Source organism: Asterias amurensis, chromosome 19 (genome assembly GCF_032118995.1).
Source record: "Asterias amurensis chromosome 19, ASM3211899v1".
In the NCBI taxonomy this organism is placed as follows: domain Eukaryota; kingdom Metazoa; phylum Echinodermata; class Asteroidea; order Forcipulatida; family Asteriidae; genus Asterias; species Asterias amurensis.
In genome coordinates, this window is record NC_092666.1 from 2,738,862 (window position 1) to 2,764,165 (window position 25,304).

The window sequence follows — 25,304 nt, forward strand, 5'->3', positions numbered from 1 at the left end:
TTTCACTAAGGTGAAAATTGGGACCGCACTCGCCCTATAGTATGGTCTACACTATTGACACTGTGGTTTTGTATCGCATGAACATGTCAGGACTATTACTGTTCACCGTTGGAATACTGTTAAAATGTGAGTTATGTTATTTAAGCGGGTATTTGAAACGCAGTTTTGTACATAATCAAGTGAATTCCTTCTTTGGGAATAATTTTGTATTTATTATAATAATCGTCGTTTTGTCTTCGATGGTTCCTAATATCGTTAGTAAGGGTTATTGTTATTGAGCATTATTATACAGTGCTAAAACGCCATCCGAGTGGGTTCAACGCTCCTGACCAACACCCCCACCCCACCCCCTCAGTGAGCGTTTTGTTTGTGTTTTTCTTTTCTTTTTTCGATGTCCCAAAATCGGTTTCACTCTTTTCTCGTGACCCTGGATGATCGATCTCCGTCTTGTACAAGTTTGTAAGTTTTATGCCTATGGTGGATTACATAAAGTGCTTACACTGCCGGCGGCTGTTTTGTAAGCAACACAAATATTTTGTAATGTCCACATTTAATTCCACAGTGTCAAGTGGTCAAGTGATGATAACAGTATCTCCAACTTTGAATGTAGACAGCGGTAGCTCAGCCACTCTTACCTGCAGTTACACCACAGATGCCAGCTATGGTTATCGATTGTTTTCATTATTGTGGTCAATGGGAGAAACAATTCGTGATGTATTAAATGTAGCTGAGTTCCGTGAAGAAGGTGATATTCCAAAATATCACAACAACTACAGCCCACTGGATTACATAGCAGCAAGAGATGTAGCTAATGGGGTAACCACTTTAGTTATTGCATCTGTTGATTTCTACAACGACACGGGACTATTCTGGTGTCGCGTTATTCTGGCTGATGGCTATGACGATAGGGAATCAATTGAAGTGAAGGTGATAGGTAAGAAACTTGTGATTTTAACCATTTTGTTCATAATTTTGTGTTTTTCTTCTTATATTATTTTCTCGCAACTTCGACGACCAATTGAGTCAAAATGTTCACAGGTTTGTTGTTTTGTGCATAATATGTTGAGATACAGAAATAGGTTACGAGACCAGACTTCGTTTTCAAAATCATCTCTGCTCGTCCTCAGTTTGTAAAGTGAAAACAGCGAGTTTAGCAACATAAGTTTTGTGAATGGCTCTTAACAGCTGACTGACCTTTGAACTATTAATTGATTGTGATCAACACAACCAAATACACCTTGCATGTACATTGTACGTTGACTGGTGCGTCTGTAGTTCACCTTGAAACTTGACTGACTATTGTACCAAAAGTTCAGCAAAGTATGTTGCCAGATGCGGAAATAACATGTTCATTGTATGGAAATACTGCGCTGCGAATTTGAACAAATTCATTCAGAGTAGTTTCAATCCAAAGTAATTCTAAGCAGGAAATGAACGTTATATCGAGTAAGTTCTCGTGTTCCAGCATTTGACATGTTCAACAAAATAATAACAAGCTGACAATATTGGGACCCCACTCGTCACATGAGTCTATACATTCAATACGGTTTTGCAGTACATGAAGATGTCAGGACTACTACTGTTCATCGTTGGAATACTGTTTAAAGGTAATTTACTTTTAGTGAACATTTTAAATGCAGAAGAATTGGTATAACAAAAACGATCATTCCCTTTTCACGAGCAAAAGTAAATGTATCAGCTGTGTTTCGCACTACGTTTCTTTCAAATTGTAAAGAAAGTCATTTTCAAGTTGAACTTATCACTTTAGTTTGTTAATTAATTGGAGATTCGTAAAATAATCAACACTTTCGTCAATAAAGTGACGTCAAAAAAAATAGTTTAAAGTCAGTGTCTAAACTCTAAAGTGTAGATTCGTTCCTACAATGTACTCGCTTTCGGGTCGAACTTTATCCACGAATGTAGTATTTCTCGTATACTATCTTTAACTTAACAGGCACCTCATCTAAAGTGTACATTCGTGGATATAAAGTACTGCGTTCGGCCCGTACATTATCTACGAATCTACACTTGTTCGTGTATACACTTGTTCGTGTATTATACACTTGTTCGAGTACATAACATAATACCTCAATGTATTTTCTTCTTCTTTTCTACAGAGTCTTGTGGCCAAGGGACAGTGACAGTTTCTCCGGACGTGACCGCTGACAATGGCAGTCCAACAACACTTTCCTGCTCATACACAGTGGACAATAATTACTTATTATATAACCTAGAATGGAGAAGAGGGGAAAGTGTGGGGGACAGTTTCAGAATTGCTGATTTTGTAAATGATGTCGATCAGCCAATCTACTACAATAACTTCAACTCATCGGAGTACACAGCCTCTAGAGATAAAATTAACCGAATAGCATTATTGGCTATTGCTGCTGTGAGGTTTCAGGATGACTCTGGACTCTTCTGGTGTAATATTCAAGTGTATACTTCACGTTCAGTTACAGAAATCAGTGATTCAATTGAAGTGATTGTGACAGGTATGTTTAGGTATTTGAGCGTACTTTGAGTTCGGATGTGTTGGTTGTGTGAGTGTTGTAGAGTGCTAGCATAATGGTGTCTTTTGTGAGATTGGGTGAGTAGGCCTATAAGTATTTTTTTCACGCAACACATTACACATTCAAACCGGGAACACATTCAAACCGGGGACCTATAAAAAAAAAAGGACAATAGAATCCACTGTTAGGGTAAGGTCCACAGTTGAAAAACGTGTACAAAACCAATAGGAGATTTTGCAAAAAAAAAGTATAAACAAAAGAGGGATAATAACACATTTTTCTGTACTGTGCTGTATGTTCCTAATTCTTTGAAAATGGATAATTTGTTATTTAACACGTGTAACATTTATTATTAACCATTCCTCAAACGAAGTTTTGACCTAAGATTTAAACATCCCTTTTTTCTAAACTTCGCTGGGTTTTGTTTTTTTGTCCGCATTCTCAGTTGTTATTACCGTTAAAAATAGAACATAGAAAATGTAGAATAAAATCCACTGGAATTGTTTGCATTGTTCAAAAGATTAGTTTGAACTTGTTCGCTATTTTGTTCACTTCTTAGAAGTAACAATTGTCATGCAATGTTTTATATGCGATTAGATTATGACTGCAGTCATGACAATGGTGAATATCATGGTAATATTGTCAAAGACCAGTATCATAATATAAAATAATATATCGAAGTCTTATATATATAGCGCATGTATCTACCGACAAGGTACTGAAGGCGCTGAGTATACACACGTTCAGAAAGATAGGTTATTATGAAGTGATGAATTCTGAGAGACCCAATATTTAGCACCTTATAAGGGTTTACAGGGTGCTACGGCGCATACAGCAGCCACCCGGGAACAGCGGGGCGAACCCCTTCCCTTTTCGAAAAGTGCACTTGGTTCTTTTCCATGCGTTACACAACACAAGGGACCAGCGGCTTTACGTCCCAACGGAAGGACGAAGAAATGGTTAAGTGTCTTGCTTAAGGACACAAGTGTCATGGCTGGGGATTCGAACCCACACTCTGCTGATCAGAAACACCAGGGTTTGAGTTCAGTGCTCATAACTGCTCGGCAACGACACTTCCACATTCTCACATGGTGTATCCAAACATATGGTTGGTGTAGCCCTTTCAGATGCCTGAGAAAGGCTTCATGCCTGGGCTCAATTACATGGCTTTGCTTATCGCCGAATTCTTATCGCCGAATCGCTTACGATCACCATTCTCCGCTTACGTGCAAGCGCCGAATATCTGCGCTAGGTGTAAGCGTAGAATGCCTAATAACGTGAAGTGCGCAAGCGCATAAATCGAAATTACCCGCTAACCCAAGAAATACGCTTGACGTAAGCATGGAATTCCGCGCTTCCGTATAAGCGCCGATTCTTTGCTTACGGTAAACAGAGCCTTGAAATTTTGCCCTGATGAAGTCTTCTTGGATTCAAATAAATATTTGAGTGAGAAATTAACTATTTCTCAACAAAACTACGTAACTCGTTTCTCACAATGTTGTGTACCATCAAAAACTCTCCGTTGCTCGTTACCAAATAAGATTTTATGCTAACTTTAATGTTGAGTAGTTACCAAGTGTGTGCAGTGTCTTCAACATATGTAGCGCCCCCTACCGGCGACTATTACAACAAATAGGGTCGAAGACTACGAGTAAGGATGATTAGGCTTCGAAAGTATCACCAACTTTCATATCATAGATGTTAATATTGCATTGGGGATACAGATCATTAATTTTGGTTTTTACCCATATACACCGATGTGTGTCAGCACTGTATAAGCCTATTCAGTACTTTCCCGAGTTCCGTGGAAAAAAAAATCACAGGCACATAACTCGGTGAGATTCGAACTTTCAACCCTTTCAATTTTAGAACGGAGTCTTACCAACTAGACCACCGAGATTGTCCGATAACAGGAGGCAGTTCGAATCATATGAATGAAATGTTGACAACAATAATATTTTGTTCTGTAGTTCTCCCGAGGAGCATCACAATATCTGATGAGACTGGACCCTATCCTGGTGATGGTACATCATACCTTGTCGAAGGAGAGTTACGTTTGTACGGATGTTTGGTATCAGACATTAATCCTGGAGCTACCTTTACTTGGACTGTTGGAGGTCGGAGTCTTACAGCAGACAGTAACAATGACGTCATTGGTAGTGATGGGTTAACAACCAGCATAAGTAGCACCACAATAACAGCTGAAGCAAGACACGATGGAGAGATGTTACAATGCCAAGCATCAAACAAGGAAGGACATGATGGAGTTTCTACAACTGTATTGATTGATGTCAAAGGTAATTATTAATCATATAATAATAATAATTGGTTCTTACATAGCGCTTTATATCACGACCCAAGGGGTGTATCAAAAAGCCCAGTATTTTTTCCTGCAAGGTATGTGGAGCTACAATTTGAAGTATGAAACTTGTTTCTATGACGATGTGACCTAAGTTTACATTCAAACCGCCCTCTGTTGACAAAACACTGCATTCGTCATGCTTCGCCGGGCAAAAAGACGCGTAGTCATGGTAAGACTGCATACACTTTCTAGCTGGCTGCCAAAACACAAAGGTTTTGCCCGGCGGTATGCGCGCGAATCATGTTATGGTTTTCGAGTGACGTCAGAGGTCACATCGTCTATAAAGCACTACGTAATGGTTTACAGGGTGCTGTAGCGCAGTATTCTGTCGATCAAACCAGAAAACTCCGGGGCTAACCCCTATACTCTTTCCAATAAGTGCACTGGGATCTTTTACGAGCGTTACACATCCCACGGGACCAACGGCTTTACGTCCCATCCGAAGGACGAAGCAATGGCTATGTATGTTGTTCTAGGACACAAGTGCCGACTGGGACTCGAACCCACACGCTACTGATCAGAAACACCGGAGTTTGAATTCGGTGCTGTGTTATAGAGCCTTGTTCGTCACTGAGTGACGGTTGTGCGCATATAAGAAGCCACTATATTGTACTGTACAAACTGAATTCCAACCTTCTTTCCTTTATCTTTTCTTTTGTAGTGCCCCCGAAGGCTTCATCGATGTCGCTTTTCGATTCCAGCGGACCTCTTGGAGATCAAGTAGACGTCATTGAACAAACTGCACACACTTTCACCTGCAGGGTTGATGGTACCAAACCAGCTGCAACCATCAAGTGGTATCTTGATGACGTAGAGCAAACACCCACCACAACAACCCCTGGAGTAGGCAATGGACTGGTGGACACAGAAAGTCACTGGACATTCACTCCACAGAGGGTCAACCATAGAAACACCGTCAAGTGTAAGGCAAACACTGTGGAGTCAGTGGGTCAATTCCCTTCAATATCTACTACATTGATTGTTATTGGTGAGTATAACTTAAACATTAATTTAAACCTTCGACCTTGCCTTACACCATGCTTACATGATCGACAAAAAAATATGTTTTGGTTTTAAGTAGTGTTTTAAAAGAGTCCAGTGAAGGAGCTTATTTAATGTGGGTTGGTAGCTTGTTCAAAAGTGTTGGAGCTATGACGGAAAAAGCACGATCGCCATAGCGTATCATGGTGCGGGGTCCCGGGGAAAGCTGGAAATAAGCGATGATCAAAAGGTTCCAAAATAAAAATTCATACAGGCCTAAATTGTGAATAAAAATCACTCAACAAACATTAAAAAATACACGTTACTTTTACATTAAACTAGGACACTTAAAGCAAGGCAGTTAACCATTGCTTCGTCCTTCGGATGGGGCGTTAAGCCGTTGGTTCCGTGTGTTGTGTAACGCACATAAAATAGCCCAGTGCAGTTATCGAAAAGAGAAGGGGGTTCGCCCGGTTTCATGGTTGTAGCTGCTGAATGAGCCTTATTAGCACCTTGTAAACCCAAAGGTTCTACAGATTGCATAACTTCAATTACCTATCTTTCTGTAAAATGTATATAGTCCTGCTGTTTGTCGCGTTAAAACGCCGTAATATGGCATGAAACGCCCGTCGTAGGGCCTACCGAAATAAGGGTGTTTTACTGCTGGCGGAAATTAGCAACCGGCGCACGTCCGTTTGTATTTCACCTTGAAACTTGACTGACTATTGTACCAAAACAACAGTAAAATATATTACCAGATGCGGAAATAACCTGCTCATAGTATGTATACGACGCTGCGAATTTGAATATGGCTCTATTTTACTTTCAATTCGTCACTCTAAGCAGGAAATGAACGCTAATTTGAGTATGTTCTCGTGTTCCAACAAAGTTGAACTAAGCTGACCAAAAAGGACAACAGTTGCCCAGTAGTATGTTCTACGTTCATTACGGTTCTTTGCATGAAAATGTCAGGACTATTACTGTTCATCGTTGGAATACTGATAAAAGGTAAGTTCGTGTGTGACTGTGAATAGTATTTTTAAAGTGCATAACTTTTTGTACACAAAAACAGTATTTCTTCTTTGGGTAGATTGTTGTATTTAGGAATTGTATTTCTTTCCCGAATCTTGAAAAGAAAGTTTAGGAGATTTTACCTTTTGTACTTTCCCATGAGTTGTTCACATTTCAAAATAAAAAGCACTTAAACCCCTTTCATACTAGAGCAATTGGGTAAGGGTCCCCTTCTAAATTGCAGCATGGTTGTAAAAGTTAACACATTGTACATCGTGTGAAAGGACGACAACTTTTGTTATGCCCAAGGTTCCTTGACCTTGTCAAATATTGATACATTTTACAACCACGATATTAAGCGATGGACCCCTGTTGATTTTGCTGTCGTGTGATAGGGCTGAATTCTACCAGTGGGAGCTTACCTCGCAGGGTAATGTTGCAAATAATGCTATGGCTGGTATGACGGGATGTGCATGTTTGCTCAATAGGCGGTTTGAGGTCGTTGTAGCAGGAGATTATGTGTGTCCCCCCCCCCACTCCCCACCCCTATATGGCGAACCATGGGGGAAAAAAACTTCTGACAGAGCCCTCTTTCGAATCATCCTCCCCATCACATGACTGTTACATCTTATATCAACTAGATCGTAACTAAATCTGTTATTGAACACTGGGCCCCTAAGGATAAAAACAGGTTCTTGCTTTTCAAAACCAGTGAACTCATTGGATACAATAGTTATTTCATTGGATAAACGAGCAGTGACATGACAATCCCATGTTAATTATGTGTCTTTTGTTTTGTTCAGTTTGCAATGGTCAAACACTCACAATGACTCTGGAGTCTGAAGCAAGTTATGAAGGAAATCCCACTACACTGTCATGCTCCTACACTATTCTGAACAATACATATGAACTATTCGATCTGGAATGGTTCAAAGGGGATAGTTTTACGGGCCCATCTACCCTCAAGATCGCTGATTTCTATCGGGCGGCAACATCTCCTTCTTATTACAATGGTTATGATGATCCAACACAATACCTGGTATCCAGAGACAATGAGAATTCCATCAGTACTGTTGACATTTTTAATGTGGAGTTTAGCAACGATAGAGGGCGGTATTGGTGCAGAGTAACAGTGAGACCAATAGGAGGAGGGGCAACTGTGGATGAAATGGCCTCGACTGACTTGATTGTCTATAGTAAGTAAACATTAGACTGGCCCCCCTGTCTTTATCCGCAAGGATAAAGACATGAACTTGCTTTTCAGAACCAGTGATTTGATTGAATGCAATGATGTCCTGGATAAACGTGCAGTGACGTTCCTTTACATATCTGTATTTTGATTGGTCCGGGGTGATGTCAGTGCAGCTGACAAAATCACCTCGGACCAATCAAAACACAGCTTAATTTCGGTCGTCTCCATGAAGCAAGTTCGAGTGTGCACAATGGTCAACTTAAGGTTGACCACTGACTCGAACCCAGGCTGGTCGACCATTGGTTGACTACTGTGGTCGACATTTGGAACCACCTCGAGCCCATGGTTTCTTCACTGGTCCCTACAGCATGTTACATTCTAACATGTCTTAAGCGCAGAAGGGAACCAGTGACACTTTAGCGAAAAGAGGTGGAAGGTTGACTAGACTACCAAACGAGTCGTTCGGGTGGGTACGTCACTGCGCATGTGCGTTGCTAGTCTGTGGTCGACCACTGGTGGACTAATGTGCGCACTCGAACTTGCTCATGGATGTAGTGTCAATATGCTGTATAATATGTACATAACAGTGCATGTACTTGCATTTAATGTTGAGTTGAAGGATTCGACTGTGTGTGAAATGAATGTAGGTGAAAGGTGAAGGTGAAATGGACGGTACAACATAACAACGAATGTGTACGACGTTGACTCTTAAAAGGGCGGACATAGGCGCATGTGAGTGTGCTGCGCGTTGTGCTGCGCGTTGTGCAGCGTTCACACACACACACAAAATTAATAGGTCATAATTATTGGCAGATCAAGGAATTAAAACATTCAGAGGTAGGGTCATAAACCTTTCCGCAAACACATTGCGCAAGCGCTAACTGTTGAATGAGGTGCATGATGGTCTAGCTAGGAATCAGATTGCTCACTAGGTAGACCAGCATGCACCGTGGCTCTATTGGAAACGCCTACATACCGTGTAATTGTGAAAAGATCCGTATGTACTGTGGTATGCGCCCAAACATCAACTGTGTATTAGTCTTTTCATGAAAACTAACGTGGGACTTTTCGAACGCTAGGTGGCAGCAGACTTACCAGGTTAATCCATTTATCTCGTTAATAAGCGCAAGTTGAAAACTTAAAACAATGACAATAGACCTTTCGCAAATACCCATTGCGCAAAGCGCTTACTGTTGAATGAGGTACATGCTGGTCTATAGCCAGTCTAGCTAGGGATCAAACTTGAGTGCTAGCTAGACCAGCATGCACCTCATTCAATGCATACGGCGCGCGTACCGGGTATTAATTGCGTACCTGGTATATCTGCTGCCACCTAGCGTTGAAAAGTTTCCCATTGCACGTTTGTTCTTGCAAGATTTAGAAGAGATAGGTTACGAGCAGACCAGATGATAAAATCGTTTGTAAAATAATCTTTGTTTGGACCCGGTTTTTTAAAAATGGCAAAGGTGGGTTACACATAAACTTGTGAGTTGGAACAAATGACAGATCTGTGAACTTTTAATTGATTATGGTCAAATAAAAAATAAAAAATAAAAAACATATTTATATATTAATTTTAATGGGGAACAAAGCTGTAAATTAGAGTGTTATATGACGCCGTAAACTTACAGCATTATAACATAGGGCGTTAAAGGTATAGTTGGTGCAATAAAACGCCGAGTAGGGCCTACCGAAAAATATGTTTTGCTGTTGGCGGAAATCAGCCCCAGGCGTACGTCCGTTTGTATTTCACCTTGAAACTTGACTGACTATGGTACCAAAAGTTCAGCAAAATACGTTACCAGATGTGGAAATAACCTGTTCATTGTATGTGTACTGCGCTGGTTTGAATAAACTCATTCAAAGTAGTTTCAATTTATTGTAGTCATTCTAAGCAGGAAATGAGAGTTATATTGAGTAAAATCTCGTGCAACTAATTTGACATGTTCAACTAAATTTACAATTGGGCCCCTCTTGCCCAGTGTGGTCTTTATAAATATTGTGGTTTTGCAGCGCATGAAGATGCCAGGACTAATTCTGGTCATCGCTGGAATACTGCTAAGACGTAGGTATTATTTATGAGCGAATAATACGAATTTTCCTGGTTGTTTGAAACTACTCAAAAAGAGCTAGAAAATTAACTTTGTTTTCCCACAAACCTCACTTTATATAGTTGGTATAGTTTGAGTCACAATATCTAAGGCACCTTTTTAATCATCTTTGTAGGGCTTTGTCGCACTGAAAAGGCCGGTAAATTAATAATTTTGTTTGGTGCATTTCTCGGTTATGAGGAGGGCTATAATATTACTTTTAAAGGCACTGGACACTATTGGTGATACTCAAAATAATTGTTAGCATAAAACCTTTTTCTTGGTAACAAGCAATGGAGAGCTGTCGGTAGTTTAAAACATTGTGAGAAACGGCTCCCTCTGAAGGAATGTAGTTTTTGAGAAAAGGGGATTTTTTTCACTCAAATAATAAAAGACTTCAGCTGAAGTCTTTTACTATAGGGTCATTCCGTGTCAATTCAACACGCTTTTGGACCTGACCCTCACGGATTTAAATGAAATTCGGTGTGCTGATTGGACTCCCTGAGAAATGCCCAAATCCCAAATTGTATGTAATTCGGATCATTATTTTGGGAGATACGGCTTAACGAACTTTTGACTAATTAGCATGACCTGCTACGTTTGGACAATCATATCTTCAAAAGTAAAACACCTACCAAGATAGTATTTACATCATTTTGAAGCTCTTGACATGGCCCACATTTGATAAAATAAAATCAAAAGATTTCCACGCACCACCGAAAAAATAAGCAAAAATTTGACCTTTGACCTTGATTTGCGAAAATGAGTATTTTTCAAAATGCGTAATTTTTTTTTTAATGCAAGTTTAAAATGTAAGCAACAATATTCTGAAAAATTGTGATGGGCACTTTTACAGTTTTTTTGTTATGATTTTTTGAACATTGGCTATCAAGGCCAAACTATAAAAACGCATTGTACATGTACATGTACATACATGTACATATACAGTGTAATGTGTAGTAATGTGTACATGATACATGTACATTAGAAATTTAAAGATAATCATTCACATTTTGAGTTTCACATTTTGATGTATAGTACAAACACAAACTAAATGCATTCCACAAGGCAAGGATGCACTGCTTCAGCCCAAGTTCAGCAAATTTTCAGCAAAACTTTCAGGAGGATGTTCCTTGAAAAGTTCAAACACTTTTTTCAGATACAAAGATCAAAATGTTTCTGGAGATGTTTCTTCTCACCATCAACAGTAACCGATACAGAGTCTTTCATCCCTGGCATTTGGCTGCTGACGGACTCGAACAAGTAAAAGTCTCTCACAGTTTGCACCATTTTTAATGAAAGAGATTTTCCAGCCTTAAGATTTGGAATGGAAAGCATTCCCTGCTAATTCACCAGTTTCTTTGATTTTCTTGGCATGTAGTTTGATGCTCCAAATTCATCTGCTATTCTCTGATACTCCAACTCACTGGAAAGACGCTCAAGACATGAACTTTTTCACTTTTCTTTGTCAAGGAATGAAACTTTTGTTTCAACTGAGTTACATGAATCATCTCACTTTCATCATCACCGAACTGTTTTCCCGCAGCAGTTTCAAGTTTCTGCTTTATTGTTGTCTCTATTTTCTTAACTTTGTTTTCCATGTAACTTCCATGAGCTTTCTTATTACTTATGATGGGAGATACACCAATAATTGTCATAGCCTCATTGATAATGTTAATGTCGGTATTTGGCTGCACAAAAACATTCTGATGTGCAGATGACATTGATGGTCCCTGAACTTCTGGATCACTGATCAAACTTTCAGTTGTTGAGAGTATTTTCTCAGGCGACAGTTCAGATATCTTCTTGTGACAGCCAGTGCATAAACTGTGTGCTCGAGTGAAATAAAGACTTGGATGCTACAGTATAAACCTTTATGATACCTGCCTTAAGCCTGCTTCTTTTTTTTTCTTGCTGTGTGATTTAAATGGGTCACAACACATTTTTCTCTATGATCATGACTTGACTTTTAAAGCACTAAATAAAGCTTTTAAAGCACTAAATGTGAATACTCTGTACACTGTACATTGTATAACATGTATACAGTATGTCGGATACACAGTGTCTCCTATATTAAATTAAGGGGATGAAATGAATTAGTTTATTAAGTCATGTCATGAAATAGACTTTTGAACTCCATATTATTACCAGGGTAACATGGTTTTTAATGTGCGTGTACACACTCCCACACAATACTCTGTACACTGTACATTGTGTATGTTGTACAATGCGTTTTTATGGTTTTGGTCTTGATAGCCAATGTTCAAAAAATCATTAAAAAAAAACTGTAAAAGTGCCCATCACAATTTTTCAGAATATTGTTGCTTACATCTTAAACTTGCATTTAAAAAAAATTTACGCATTTTGAAAAATACTCATTTTCGCAAATCAAGGTCAAAGGTCAAATTTGTGCGTATTATTTTGGTGGTGCGTGGAAATTTTTTGATTTTATGTTATCAAATGTGGGCCATGTCAAGAGCTTCAAAATGATGTAAATATTATCTTGGTAGGTGTTTTACTTTTGGAGATATGATTGTCCAAACGTAGCAGGTCATGCTAATTAGTGAAAAGTTCGTTAAGCCGTATCTCCCAAAATAATTATCCGAATTACATACAATTTGGGATTTGGGCATTTCTCAGGGAGTCCAATCAGCACACCGAATTTCATTTAAATCCGTGAGGGTCAGGTCCAAAAGCGTGTTGAATTGACACGGAATGACCCTATATGCGTCTGAAAGCACACAAAGTAATGCATCATGGGTGTTTTCTCTTTCATTATTCTCTTTCAAATTCGATGACAAATGTTGAGCCCAAATTTTCACAGGTTTGTTATTTTATGCATATGTATATATGTTGGGATACACCAAGTGAATACTGGTCTTTGACTGTTGACAATTACCAAAGGTGTTACCAAACCAGAAATGGTAAACAATCAAAGTCACTTTATAATGATGGTAATTGCCCTAGCTGTTAATGTGTGCACTATAATGCATATGATGCATTGAGTGTGTACCTTTTGATAGCTGTTTAGGCCTACTTGCATTTTATAAAAAAATAAGTGAACTTTGTTTATTTTCTTTTTTCTTTAGTTACTAACGGTCAAGTAGTCACAATGAGTCTTGAATCTGAAACCAGTTATGTTGGCGACCACACTGCCCTCTCTTGTTCGTATGCGATTCTGGACAGTTCTTATTTAGTTTTCACTTTGAGTTGGTTTAAAGGAGACAGTCCTTTAGACCCATCAACCAAAAAGATTGCTGACTTCATTAGAGAAGAAACATCTCCCTATTATGGAAATGGTTATGATGACCAATCACGATACAATGTATCCAGATCTGGAAACAGTGGTAGCTTCATCAGTACTTTTGACATTTTCAATGTGGAGTTTAGTAGAGATAGAGGGCGGTATTTGTGCAGAGTAACAGTGGCACGATTTGACGGAACGAACCCTTTTGATACAGCGGATTCGACTGACTTGATTGTATACAGTAAGTGCACGACCATCATCAAATAAACTTTAAACAATTCAGTTTTCCAACATTATAAAAACATGGCACTGTTGTGTTTAATCTATGATGTGTGGGTTTTATACTTTGCATGTATGTTCTTGTTATTGCAAAATCAGTGGTTACATTCAGATGCTAAAACAAACTTATAAATCAATCATAAAGATATAAAGGAGAGCTGACGTTCTGAGACCCAATTATGTAGCACCTTATAGTGGTTACAAGGTGCTGCGGCGCATTCAGCAGCCACTGCCACGAACATGCACCGGGGCGAACCCTTTCTCCTATAGCGATAAATTTTACTGGGATCTTTTACATGCACTATACGACGCACGGGACCAACGGCTTAACGTCCCATCCGAAGGAAGAAGGTATCTTGGTTAAGTGCTTATAAGGACACAGGTGTCACGACTCTCGAACCCACACTCTGCTGTTCAGAAACACCAAAGTTTAAATCCGGTGCTCTTAATAACCGCTCGGCCGTGACAAACATAAAAAACCCACAATACAACCTTTCACTAACATAGACTTGTTCGTGTGTATTTCACCTTGAAACTTGACTGCCTATTATTATACCAAGTGTAAACTTTGTCCCCAAACACGGAAGTAACCCACATTGTATGTCGCGCTGCGAGTTTAAAATAAATGAATTTAATGTGTTTCAATTTCTAGTCATTTCTAAGCAGGAAATTAACGTTATCGCGAGTAAAAACTAAAGTTCCAATTAATAATTTATCAACTAATAAGCTGACAGTTGCGACCTCACTCGCACGTAGTATAGTCTACATTCAGTATGGTTTTGCAGCGCATGAAGATGTCAGGACTACCGCTGTTCATCGTTGGAATACTGGTAACAAGTAAGTTCTGTGACATTTGAATCGTAGAAGATTTGTACACACGCACAAGTTTTTTTTTTTTTGATGGTAACTTTGTTTGTAATGAGGTCTTGTTTTTCTTTAACGAATTCTAAACGGAAGATTCAGGAAAATGTACTTTTCTAATAGTTGTTCATTATCTAAAGCACCATAGTCTTACCACGTAAACTTAGGGCAGGGTTAATTTGTGTCGTACTTCTTCGGATCAGGTGGTTATAATGACGTGTGTATTCTTAATATCGGACTATCAAAATAACTCAATTCATATGAGGCCTATGTTATTTTGTAAACAAAGTTGTCATTATTTTTGCCAACCATTGTGTTTCGGAATTTCTTTTGTAGTAGAATGTTGTTTGGGTTTTCTAAAAGTAGTTCAAATACTTGTCAAATTAGGATCTTAACTCCATTTTGTTTGATTAACATCACGTCGTGGCCCGCAGACCAAATTGGATGTGCTTTCAATCAGTTAGCAATAAAGAGTAAAAACATTTCATCTTCATAATAGATGTATACTGCAAGTTATTTTATTTGGTTTTCGTTTTGGTTTCTTTTTGTTTTAATCAAGGTGTGGGTATTTCTGCCGAGCTGGATGTTGTTATCAGTAGTGGTCCATCGGTGGACAGTGGTACAGATACAACATTGACTTGCACATCAACTGAATCTGGTTCACCCAGAGAAGTTAGATGGAGTAAGGGTCCCATCAATGGGACCCTTAATGATGCTGATACCATCGTTTTATACGTCATGGGTAGCCCTATCCAATGGGGTTCAGTAGATCTAAGCCATTATGAGTTTGATCTAACTGCTAGTGGTGTTCCTCTCATCATTAAATCAGTTTCTCGCGCTGATGAAGCTCAATACTGGTGTACTTTGAATTTTGGAATAAGGGAGTACGGGACAGCTGTAATGAGAGTAAGAGGTGAGATTCGGCGCAGGGCCCAATTTCACCGTACTCTGCTTACCGCCAAATCTGCGCTTACGATCACGATTCCTCGCTTACGTGCAAGCGCTGGATTTCTGCGCAAGCCTTATCATAAGCTTAGAATGCCTAGTAACATGGAGTACGTACGCGCAGAAGCCAAAATTCGCCGCTAACCCGTGAAATACGGGTTTTTGTAACACAGAATTCCCTGCTTCCGTAAGCGCCGATTTTGTGCTTGTATACGGTAAGCAGAGCCATGAAATTGGGCCCAGGTAAAACCACAACAGTTCACACGGGATGAACCAATTGCGCACAACTCTTACGCAGCAACAGCGGTTGTTTAATGTACTTTTTGTACCACAAAACACAATGTCCACGAATATATAATAAGCTTACAAAGTTTGGTGATGATGGTAATGGCAATGTCACGAAAACGTTTTACATGCTTTTAAGCAAAAATAGTTGTAGTGACTTGTTTTACTCAAATCTCAGAAAAAAAATCAGAAAGTTATTATTAACTGCTAGGCCATGATACACTTAATACACAATGCAGCCTTTACAAACATAGAAATGTTCGTGTGTATTTCACCTTGAAACTTGACTGGCTATATACAAAGTGTAAACTTTGTCCCCAAACACGGAAGTAGCCCTGCGAACTTAAATAAAAGAACTTGATATGGTTTCAATTTCTAGTCTCTCTAGGCAGTCTCCTAGGCAGGAAATTAACGTTATAGCAAGTAAAAACTTAAGTTCCAAATAATAATAATTAATCGACTAAGCTGACAGTTGGGACCTCACTCGCCCATAGTATTGTCTACATTCAGTATGGTTTTGCAGCGCATGAAAATGTCAGGACTACCACTGTTCGTCATTGGAATACTGTTAACAAGTAAGTTTTGTGATTATTTGAATCGTTGGAACACAAACACAGTTTCTTCCTGGATGACATAAATACAACAGTTTTATAGCGCTTCATACATAGAGTTTCTAAGCACTTTACAAAAAAAGTAATAGGTATTATTATTATTTAAAAAAAAAGATTTAAAAAAGGAGCAATCACGGGTAGGTATTCAATTTAGTTTTGAACATGTTCACATTCGGGGAATTGCGCGTGATGAATGGGAGATTGTTCCAAAGTTTGGGGGCACACACGGGAGAAGGCTCGTTCACCGTAGCGAGTAATAAAGATACGTGACCAGGGGTCGAGTTCACAAAGAGTTGAAATTGATCTTATGTTTAGTCCAAATCAATCTGTAGTTGCTAGGCATTGTGTGATGTCAAAATACAAATCATTGTTATGATCACGGCAAACTCATCGACCCGAGGAGCTAGTTGAGGTGTGCTGTGTGTGATAAGAGGAGATGTATTCACTTTTGTATTTAGCTCTTGGTTTTTCTAAATGTTCAGGAAATTGTTGTACCTTCCCGATAGTTTTTTTTTTTTTTTTTTTTGCATTAATATCTAACTCACCATAGTCTACCAACTTATCTAAATACGGGTTGTGGGGCCGATTTCACAAAGATTGAAAATTGATCATAACTGCAAACCAATCGTAGTTGCTTAGTAAAGTGTGATGTGACAATACAAATGCTTTGTGAAATTGGCCCCTGGTTAGGTTGGTTATTTATGTATTAAATTGTGTGTTCTTTTAGGTTTGCGGTAACAAGTGATTATTTAGGAATGTGCATCTATAGGCCTATTATTATTTTGTAAAACAAAGTTGCCATTGTATTGCCAACCATTGTGTTTTGTTATTTTTTTTATAGAATGTTGTTTAAGTTGGGTTTCCTAAGCTTTATTATAATAATTACAATATTGTGCCATTCGGATCATAGCTGGCTCCTTGTTTTTCATAGTACACCTACTGTACATAACTTTTATTTGGTTTTCTTTGTGTTTTTGTTTTATAATCAAGGTGGGGGTATTTCTGCACAGCTGGATGTAGTCATCAGTAGTGGTCCATTGGTGGACAGTGGTACAGAAACAACATTGACTTGCACATCAACTGAATCTGGTTCACCCAGAGAAGTCAGTTGGAAAAAGGGTCCATTCGATGGGACTTATAATAATGCTGCACCGATCGTTTATTACCTCCAAGGTGACCCCGTCTTATGGGGTAACTCAGTGGATCCAAACCACTATGAGTTTGATCAAACTATAAGTGGTGTTCCTCTCACCATTAAATCAGTGACATTAGATGATGAAGCTAAGTACTGGTGTACCTTGAATATTGTGGGAGAGGAGGAAGGGTCAGCTGTTATGAGAGTAAGAGGTGAGTGTTCAGTGCGGGGATAAACCACTAAAGTCTAGGGTGGATCTCACAAAGAGTTAACGACACTGGACACTATTCGTAATTGTCAAAGACCAGTCTTCTCACTTGGTGTATCTCAGCATATGCATAAAATAACAAACCTGTGAAAATTTGAGCTCGATTGGTCGTCGGAGTTGCGAAATAACTATATGAAAGAAAAAACACCCTTGTCACACGAAGTTGTGTGCTTTCAGATGCTTGATTTCGAGACCTCAAATTCTAAATCTGTCCTAGAAATCAAATTCGTGGAGAACTACTTCTTCCTCAAAAACGTCACTTCAGAGAGAGCCGTTTCTCACAATGTTGTATACTATCAACCTCTCACCATTACTCGTCATCAAGTGAGGTTTTATGCTGATAATTATTTTGAGTATTTACCAATAGTCTCCAATGCCTTTAAGACTAGTCTTATCTTGAGTTAAGATGGGTTACTTGTCCTAACGTAGGACTAGCCATACGTTTTGTACGTCTCCTAGGACTAAAGTCTAAGTTGTGAAATCGACCCTGTTCATTTGTGTAACTTCTCAATGTTTTATCAAACTTGTAGGACATATTCCTTTTTTGTTGTCATATTTTTAAAAATATTTTTTTGGGGCTGTTCAGTTTCTAATTGCAAGGGAACCCTGTTTTTAAGTGGTTTCTTTCGTAGTGTGGTTTCAATGTGTAAGAGGGTTCCCATAACACCCTGTGCATTTTTATAATGCCTTTCAGTGGTTCATCAAATTTATATTTATAATTATTTATTGGCATCTTTGTTTTTATGTATTTGTGTACCCCCGTACTGCAGCGGTACACTTTTATGTCTTTTATCTATGTAATTTTTAACAATATTTTCGTGTGTTGATCTCACTCAGTATTGGTACATTTATTTCAATGCTGTCATACAAAACAATACTACAATAATTCAGCTTAGTGTTACCGTTTTTTTTTTTGTTTTTTTTTTAATGGTTTTTTTTTTTTATAGAAATGAATGAATGAATGAATGAATGAAAGTTCCCTTCGGATAGAACAATAATGCGCAATATACTCTTACGCAGCACCCAACGGTGGTCTTAAACTGGCATTATTTGGCAATTACTATTGTGCCCTGTATGGTGCTCTGTGGCAGCTTGCCCAGACATAGTCAACTTGTCCACAGAACTCGACAAAGTACTTAGTGTAACGTAGTTAATACTAAGGTTACAGTTCAGTACTTTGGGGGGTTCATGTATTAATAAACTGCCGTGTCCTTTATGATGTTATTGAAAAAGTTCAATACATCTCTCCTGACCCTGTCCAATGGGGCATTATGGTGAATCCATAACTCATTACGCCATTAAAGGGATATGTTGCCTTGAATCGGGCGGGTTGGTCTTTGAAAAGCGCTGGAAACCGTTAGTTATAAAATGCGTATGGATAAATAGATGTTTTAAAAGTAGAATATAATGGTACACACACACATGCCTCGAAATTGCACGGTTTTCCTTTTACGTCGGCCATTTTGTGGAGTAAAAATCGGCGTTGTGGTGCGTTCAAACGCCGCGATGGGGCTTTGAAACGCCGCATCTGAAAAAGTGTTTTGCTGTTGGCGGAAATCAGCCCCCGTACGTACGTCCGTATGTATTTCACCTTGAAACATTATACCAAAAGAACGACAAAATATGTTACCAGATGTGTAAGAATTAACCTGTTCATTGTATGTAAACTACACTGCGAATTTAAATAAATGGAAAGTATTTTCAATTCATAGTAACTCTAAGCAGAAAATGAACGTTACATTGACTAAAAGCTGCCAACATGACTTTTAGAAGAAGAATTGAAATTTTCTATTTTCTTTTTTTTTTAGTTACTAATGGTCAAGTAGTCACAGTGAGTCTTGAATCTGAAACCAGTTATGTTGGCGACCACACTGTCCTCTCTTGTTCGTATGCGATTCTGGACAGTTCTTATTTAGTTTTCACTCTGGATTGGTTCAAGGGAGAGAGTGTTTCAGGCCCATCTACTCTCAGGATTGCTGAATTCTATCTAGATGCAACATCTCCTACATATGGCAGTGCTTATGATGACCAATCACAATACAATGTTTCCAGATCTGGAAACATGAATAACTTCATCAGTACTTTTGAAATTTTTAACGTGGAGTTTAGCAGAGATAGAGGGTGGTATTTGTGCAGAGTAATAGTGGTACGACCTGACGGAACGAACTCTAATGCAATTGCCACAACTGACTTGATTGTGTACAGTAAGTACTATTGTTTTAGAACATTTTAAAAATTAAAGGAACATTACAGAATTATTTTTTGCGTACAAAACATTTGCTGGCAGAGTAAGCACTTAATGCAACCCATCATAATACATAACCTGACAAACCTGTAGAGGTTTGAGATCGATCGGATATCTGGGTCACGAGAACACGATAACACATTTTGAATAATATTGGTAAAAATATGAGACACTGAATAAAACGCTCACTGAGCGATGAACTCCAAACGGGAAATTAGTTTTATTTTGGCTCATCAAATCTGACATTTCAGAAAAAAATACTCCAAGGGATTTTTTTCTCATCATCATTAGACCGTGTGTACTTAATGTTATACCCCGCTCGCACAGCCCCTACGACCTTAAAAAGACCATGCCGATCACCGGGATCTCAAAAATGTATCAAGTCGGGACACAATCGCCGTCAAAATCATGCAAGCAATAATGCAAATTAAAGACTGCACGCAACATTCTAATTCAATGCATTTGTGTGTACACAAGTACTGCTTCTACGTCAACACTGTTGCTGACTCGCTGTCATTAATACGAGTGCTGCGATCTCACCACGATGCTACCACGCTGCTTGTGCGATAATGGCGTTCCCACCACGACTTTTTCCCCGCTCATTGTTAGCTACGACCCGGCTACGCTTAATTTGAATATGTTCAAAATAAGCGTGGGGAGAGAATGCAGCTTCCCGACCTGGGAGAACCCACCCCGACCAAACCACACCCATTTAAATCCTCCCACGTTTAGCCCACGATTGGTCCTCGATTGGCCACGCTCTCGGCCACAGTGTTTATGGCGTATACCGAGGGTTTCTCTTTGTTCTCCCATTGTTTGGACATTATTTATCAGACGTCCCCATTGGTTTTGTACACAAAATCTACCGAGGACTGTCCTCGGTGTAACCTTTTCCCGGATCCCTTTTGAGGTCCTCGGTTATCAATTAGTAGACATGCCCAGTGTTACTACACAGTGTTGTGGTACAAGATAGTTATAGTGTTGAGCTGAGAACAAAAGAAGTATGTGTATGGACCACTATATGTGGACTTACACGCAGTGTTATTTACAGTGTTGAGGCAAATTATTTTTTTCCTATTAAACAAAGGAATGTCCACACAGGGACTGCAACACATGGGTGTGCGCGGGGGTGTTTCGTGGTCCCTTTTTATTTTATTTTATTTTTTTTTTGGGGGGGTGCATGTTGCAAAATCGAGGTGAGCAGATGCTAAATCGTTGTCAAAATAATATTTGTTTGTAATTTGTCAATTAAACAAGCCTTTCGACAAATAAAAAAACAGCATGGCGACAAACCCTTTGACACTCTTTTCATTTTATGTTGATTTAAATAACATACTGAGTCGAACGCTTTCAAGTGGAACGGCTGACCGATTTTTGAACTGTTATTTTGATTTTGATCAAAATTGTAAAAATGCACTTTATATGTACAGGACTCGTTCGTCTGTATTTCACCTTGAAACTGTAAAGTATTACACCAAAAGAACTGTAAAGTATGTTCCTAAACACGGAAGTACTACCTCAATTGTATGTATATTGCGCTGCGAGGTTGAATAAAATAGTTGTGTTCCCACGTTACAGGTTATCAGGAAATGCATTACATGAGTAAAGTCTCAAACTAAAATTTGACACTGTACTATGAAGTTACTGAATATTACAGTCGCCTGAAGTTTACGTTGCGTAGGCCTACGGTTTTGCAGAGCATGAAAATGTCAGGACTAATCATATTCATCGTTGGAATACTGTTAAAAGGTAATATTATGGGGAATATTTGAATCGTAGAATTAAACATAAACGTTTATTCATCAATAGGAATAATTTTGTACTTTTTGGGTCTGTATACTTTTTGTATATTACAAAACACAATGTCCACAGATTAACAGTAAACTCACACAGTTAAAAGATATTGATGGTAAAAAGCTTATCCCTTTACATAACTTGCTGAGGTGCTGTAGTTTTTGAGAAACGAATAAAACAAGCCACTTTTGTATTTTTTCTTTTAGAACAGACAACCATGGGGACAATATACACATCAGACACACACACACATCCAAGTTTAAGACCGACATGGTCACTGCCAGACAATATTACTAAAAGTATAACATGAGAATTGTAAACTAATAAATTAACTTAGTGACTTGACAAAGTATCCAACATAGGCATATTATTCTTATTTAATATTAAATAATAAATAATAACATTTATTTAGAAACGCTCCCTAATAAACTATATCACAGCGCTTACAAAAAACTGAAAATGCACAATAAACAACAACATCTTATCGGAAAAGCTACATACACAATAGTTGAAAAGCATGAGTAAAAGAGAAAAGCTTAAACAGGGAAGCGATGTGTTTTCAGAAGTTTTTTAAATTGGTCTGTGGATTTAGCGGTTTTAATGAAAGAAGGGATGTTGTTCCATTCTGTGGATGCGGTTACAGTGAATGTGCGATCGCCAGATTTGCTTCAGGTCCTAGGAATGGTAAGCAAAAATGGGTCTCGAGAAGAGCGAAGATTAGGGCGAGATGGGTTATGAAAAGTAAAGCAATCCTTGATATATAATGGTGTCTGGTCATGGATTCTAGTAAATTCATTGTATTATTTATTTTGGTTTTACCCATATACACCGATTTGTGTTAGTACTTTCCCGAGTTCTGTGAAAAAAATCACTGGAACATTACTCGGTAGGATTCAAACCCACGACCCGGTTAATATGCCTGTGATTTTTTGCATAGAACTCGGCTAAGTACTGAGTAAACAGTGGTACCACACATCGGTGTATATGGGTAAAACCAAAAATGAATATTCTTTATCCCCTATGCAAATTTAACAATAAAATCCTTGTACTTCATACTACTGATAATCAAGCTTCCTCTTATGTTTTAATAAAGGTGTACCTGCAGAGCTGGAAATAGTTATCAGCAGTGGTCCATTGGTTGACAGTGGTACAGATACAACATTGACTTGCACATCAACTTCATCCGGTACAATTAGAGAAGTCAGTTGGAAAAAGGGCCCCTTCAATGTGACCTTTAATGATGCTGATACCATAGTTTCCTATAACATTAAACAAGGTGTCTTATGGGGTCCTTCAGTGGATCAAAACCATTATGAGTTTGATCATACTCTAAGTGGAGTTCCTCTCACCATTAAATCAGTTACTTTGCATGATGAAGCTCAGTACTGGTGTTATTTGAATATCGGCTCTGGAATCGGAAACCAGTTTGGTACTGCTGTTATGAGAGTTAGAGGTGAGTTTGAAATAATAATCAATTTTGTAACGTATGCCTACTGTAGTGACGAATTATTAACTGTAAGTCAATTCAATTCAATAATTTATTTGTCCATTAAAAAGATACAAAATTACTGCACTATTATTTCAAATTTGTATTGTATTGTTATTGTATCAATGTTATCACACAAAAAAAGCAAAAACTGCCCCCTGGGGAAGGGTTACAACTTTAACAATGTCAACACTTATAACAACAGAGCAAAGATCAAGAGGTTAGCATGAACGATATCAAATTATACTTGGTTTTCCTTAACTTAGACAGTGCTGCGATCTCACCACGATGCTACCAAACTGCTTGTACGATAAATGGCGTTCCCACTACGACTTTTTCCCCGTTCATTGTTAGCTACGACCCGGCTACGCTTATTTTGAGCATGTTCAAAATAAGCGTGGGGAGAGAATGCAGCTTCCTGACCTGGGAGAACCCACCCCGACCAAACCACGCCAATTGAGATCCTCCCACGTTTGGCCCACGATTGGTCATCGATTGGCCACGCTCTCGGCCACAGTGTTTATGGCGTATACCGAGGGTTTCTCTTTGTTCGCCCATTGTTTGGACATTATTTATCAGACGTCCCCATTGGTTTTGTACACAAAATCTACCGAGAACTGTCCTCGGTGTAACCTTTTCCCGGATCCCTTTTGAGGTCCTCGGTTATCAATTAGTAGACACACCCAGTGTTACTACACAGTGTTGTGGTACAAGATAGTTACACGTATAGTGTTGAGCTGAGAACAAAAGAAGTATGTGTATGGACCAATATATGTGGACTTACACGCAGTGTTATTAACAGTGTTGAGGATTTTTTTTTGTCCTATTAAACAAAGGAATGTTCACAGGGACTGCAACAAGTGGTCGTGCGTGGGGGTGTTTCGTGGTCCCTTTTTTTTTGGGGGGGGGGGGGTGCATGTTGCAAAATCGAGGTGACCCGGTGCTAAATCGTTGTCAAAATAATATTTGTTAATATTTCGACAAATTAAAAAAACACATGGCAACAAACCCTTTGACACTCTTTTCATTTTATTTTGATTTAAATTACAAAACACTTGTGAATGAGTCGAACGCTTTCAAGTGGAATGGCTGACCGATTTTTGAACTGTTATTTTGATTTTGATCAAAATTGTAAAAATGCACTTTATAATGTGCAGGACTCGTTCGTCTGTATTTCACCTTGAAACTGTATATACAGACTATTACACCAAAAGAACTGCAAACTATGTTCCCAAACACGGAAGTATACTTCCTCTATTGTATGTATATTGCGTTGCGAGTTTGAATAAAATAGTTGTGTTCCCACGTTACAGGTTATCAGGAAATGCAAAAGATGAGTAAAGTCTCAAACTAAAATTTGACACTGTACTATGAAGTTACTGAATATTACAGTCGCCTATAGTTTACAATGCGTACGGTTTTGCAGAGCGTGGAAATGTCAGGACTAATACTGTTCATCATTGGAATACTGTTAAAAGGTAAATTATTATGGTGGAATTAAACGTATATTCGTCTATAGGAACAATTTTGGTACTTTTTGGGTCTGTGTTCTTGTTGTATGTTACAAAACACAATATCTACAGATTTACAGTAAATTCACACAGTTTAAAAATATTGATGGTAAAAAGCTTATCCCTTTAAAGGCAGCGGACACTATTGGTAATTACTCAAAATAATTATTAGCATACAACCTTACTTGGTGATGAGTAATGGGGAGAGGTTGATGGTATAAAACATTGTGAGAAACGGCTCCCTCTGAAGTGACATAGTTTTCGAGAAAAAAGAAAATTTCCATGAATTTTATTTTTAGACCTCACATATAGAATTTGAGGTCTCGAAATCAACCATCTAAACGCAACTTCGTGTGACATAGGTGGTTTTTTCTTGCATTATTATCTCGAAACTTCGACGACCAATTGAGCTCAAATTTTCACAGGTTTGTTGTTTTATGCATATGTTGAGATACACCGAGTGAGAAGAATAGTCTATGACAATTACCAAT

General features: G+C 38.5%; 2 protein-coding genes across 13 annotated transcripts in view; both read left to right on the forward strand.

Moving 5' to 3' along the window:
* Window positions 1–25,304, forward strand: part of LOC139951493 (uncharacterized) — a 53,325-nt gene continuing 28,021 nt past the window's right edge. For 8 of the 12 annotated variants that reach the window (XR_011787785.1, XM_071950401.1, XM_071950403.1 and 5 more), the window contains exon 1: window positions 24,663–24,780. Coding sequence is in view for 3 of the 12 variants with exons in the window: in XM_071950408.1 (XP_071806509.1) it covers window positions 42–126; window positions 563–934; window positions 4,481–4,807; window positions 5,534–5,860 (1,111 nt within the window). In the remaining 9 variants the exon portion in view is untranslated. Of the gene's footprint in view, window positions 127–562; window positions 935–1,346; window positions 1,608–2,117; window positions 2,493–4,480; window positions 4,808–5,533; window positions 5,861–7,679; window positions 8,061–13,235; window positions 13,635–24,662; window positions 24,781–25,304 lie in introns of those variants that run through there. The other 4 variants (XM_071950408.1, XM_071950411.1, XM_071950412.1 and 1 more) reach the window with 4 other exon arrangements.
* LOC139951497 (uncharacterized) lies at window positions 14,415–24,742 on the forward strand. Its single transcript, XM_071950428.1, has 6 exons — window positions 14,415–14,509; window positions 15,093–15,446; window positions 17,365–17,721; window positions 19,586–19,981; window positions 22,910–23,269; window positions 24,616–24,742. The coding sequence occupies exons 1-6, from the start codon at window positions 14,446–14,448 to the stop codon at window positions 24,654–24,656; spliced, it is 1,572 nt and encodes a 523-aa protein (XP_071806529.1). The 5' UTR covers window positions 14,415–14,445; the 3' UTR covers window positions 24,657–24,742.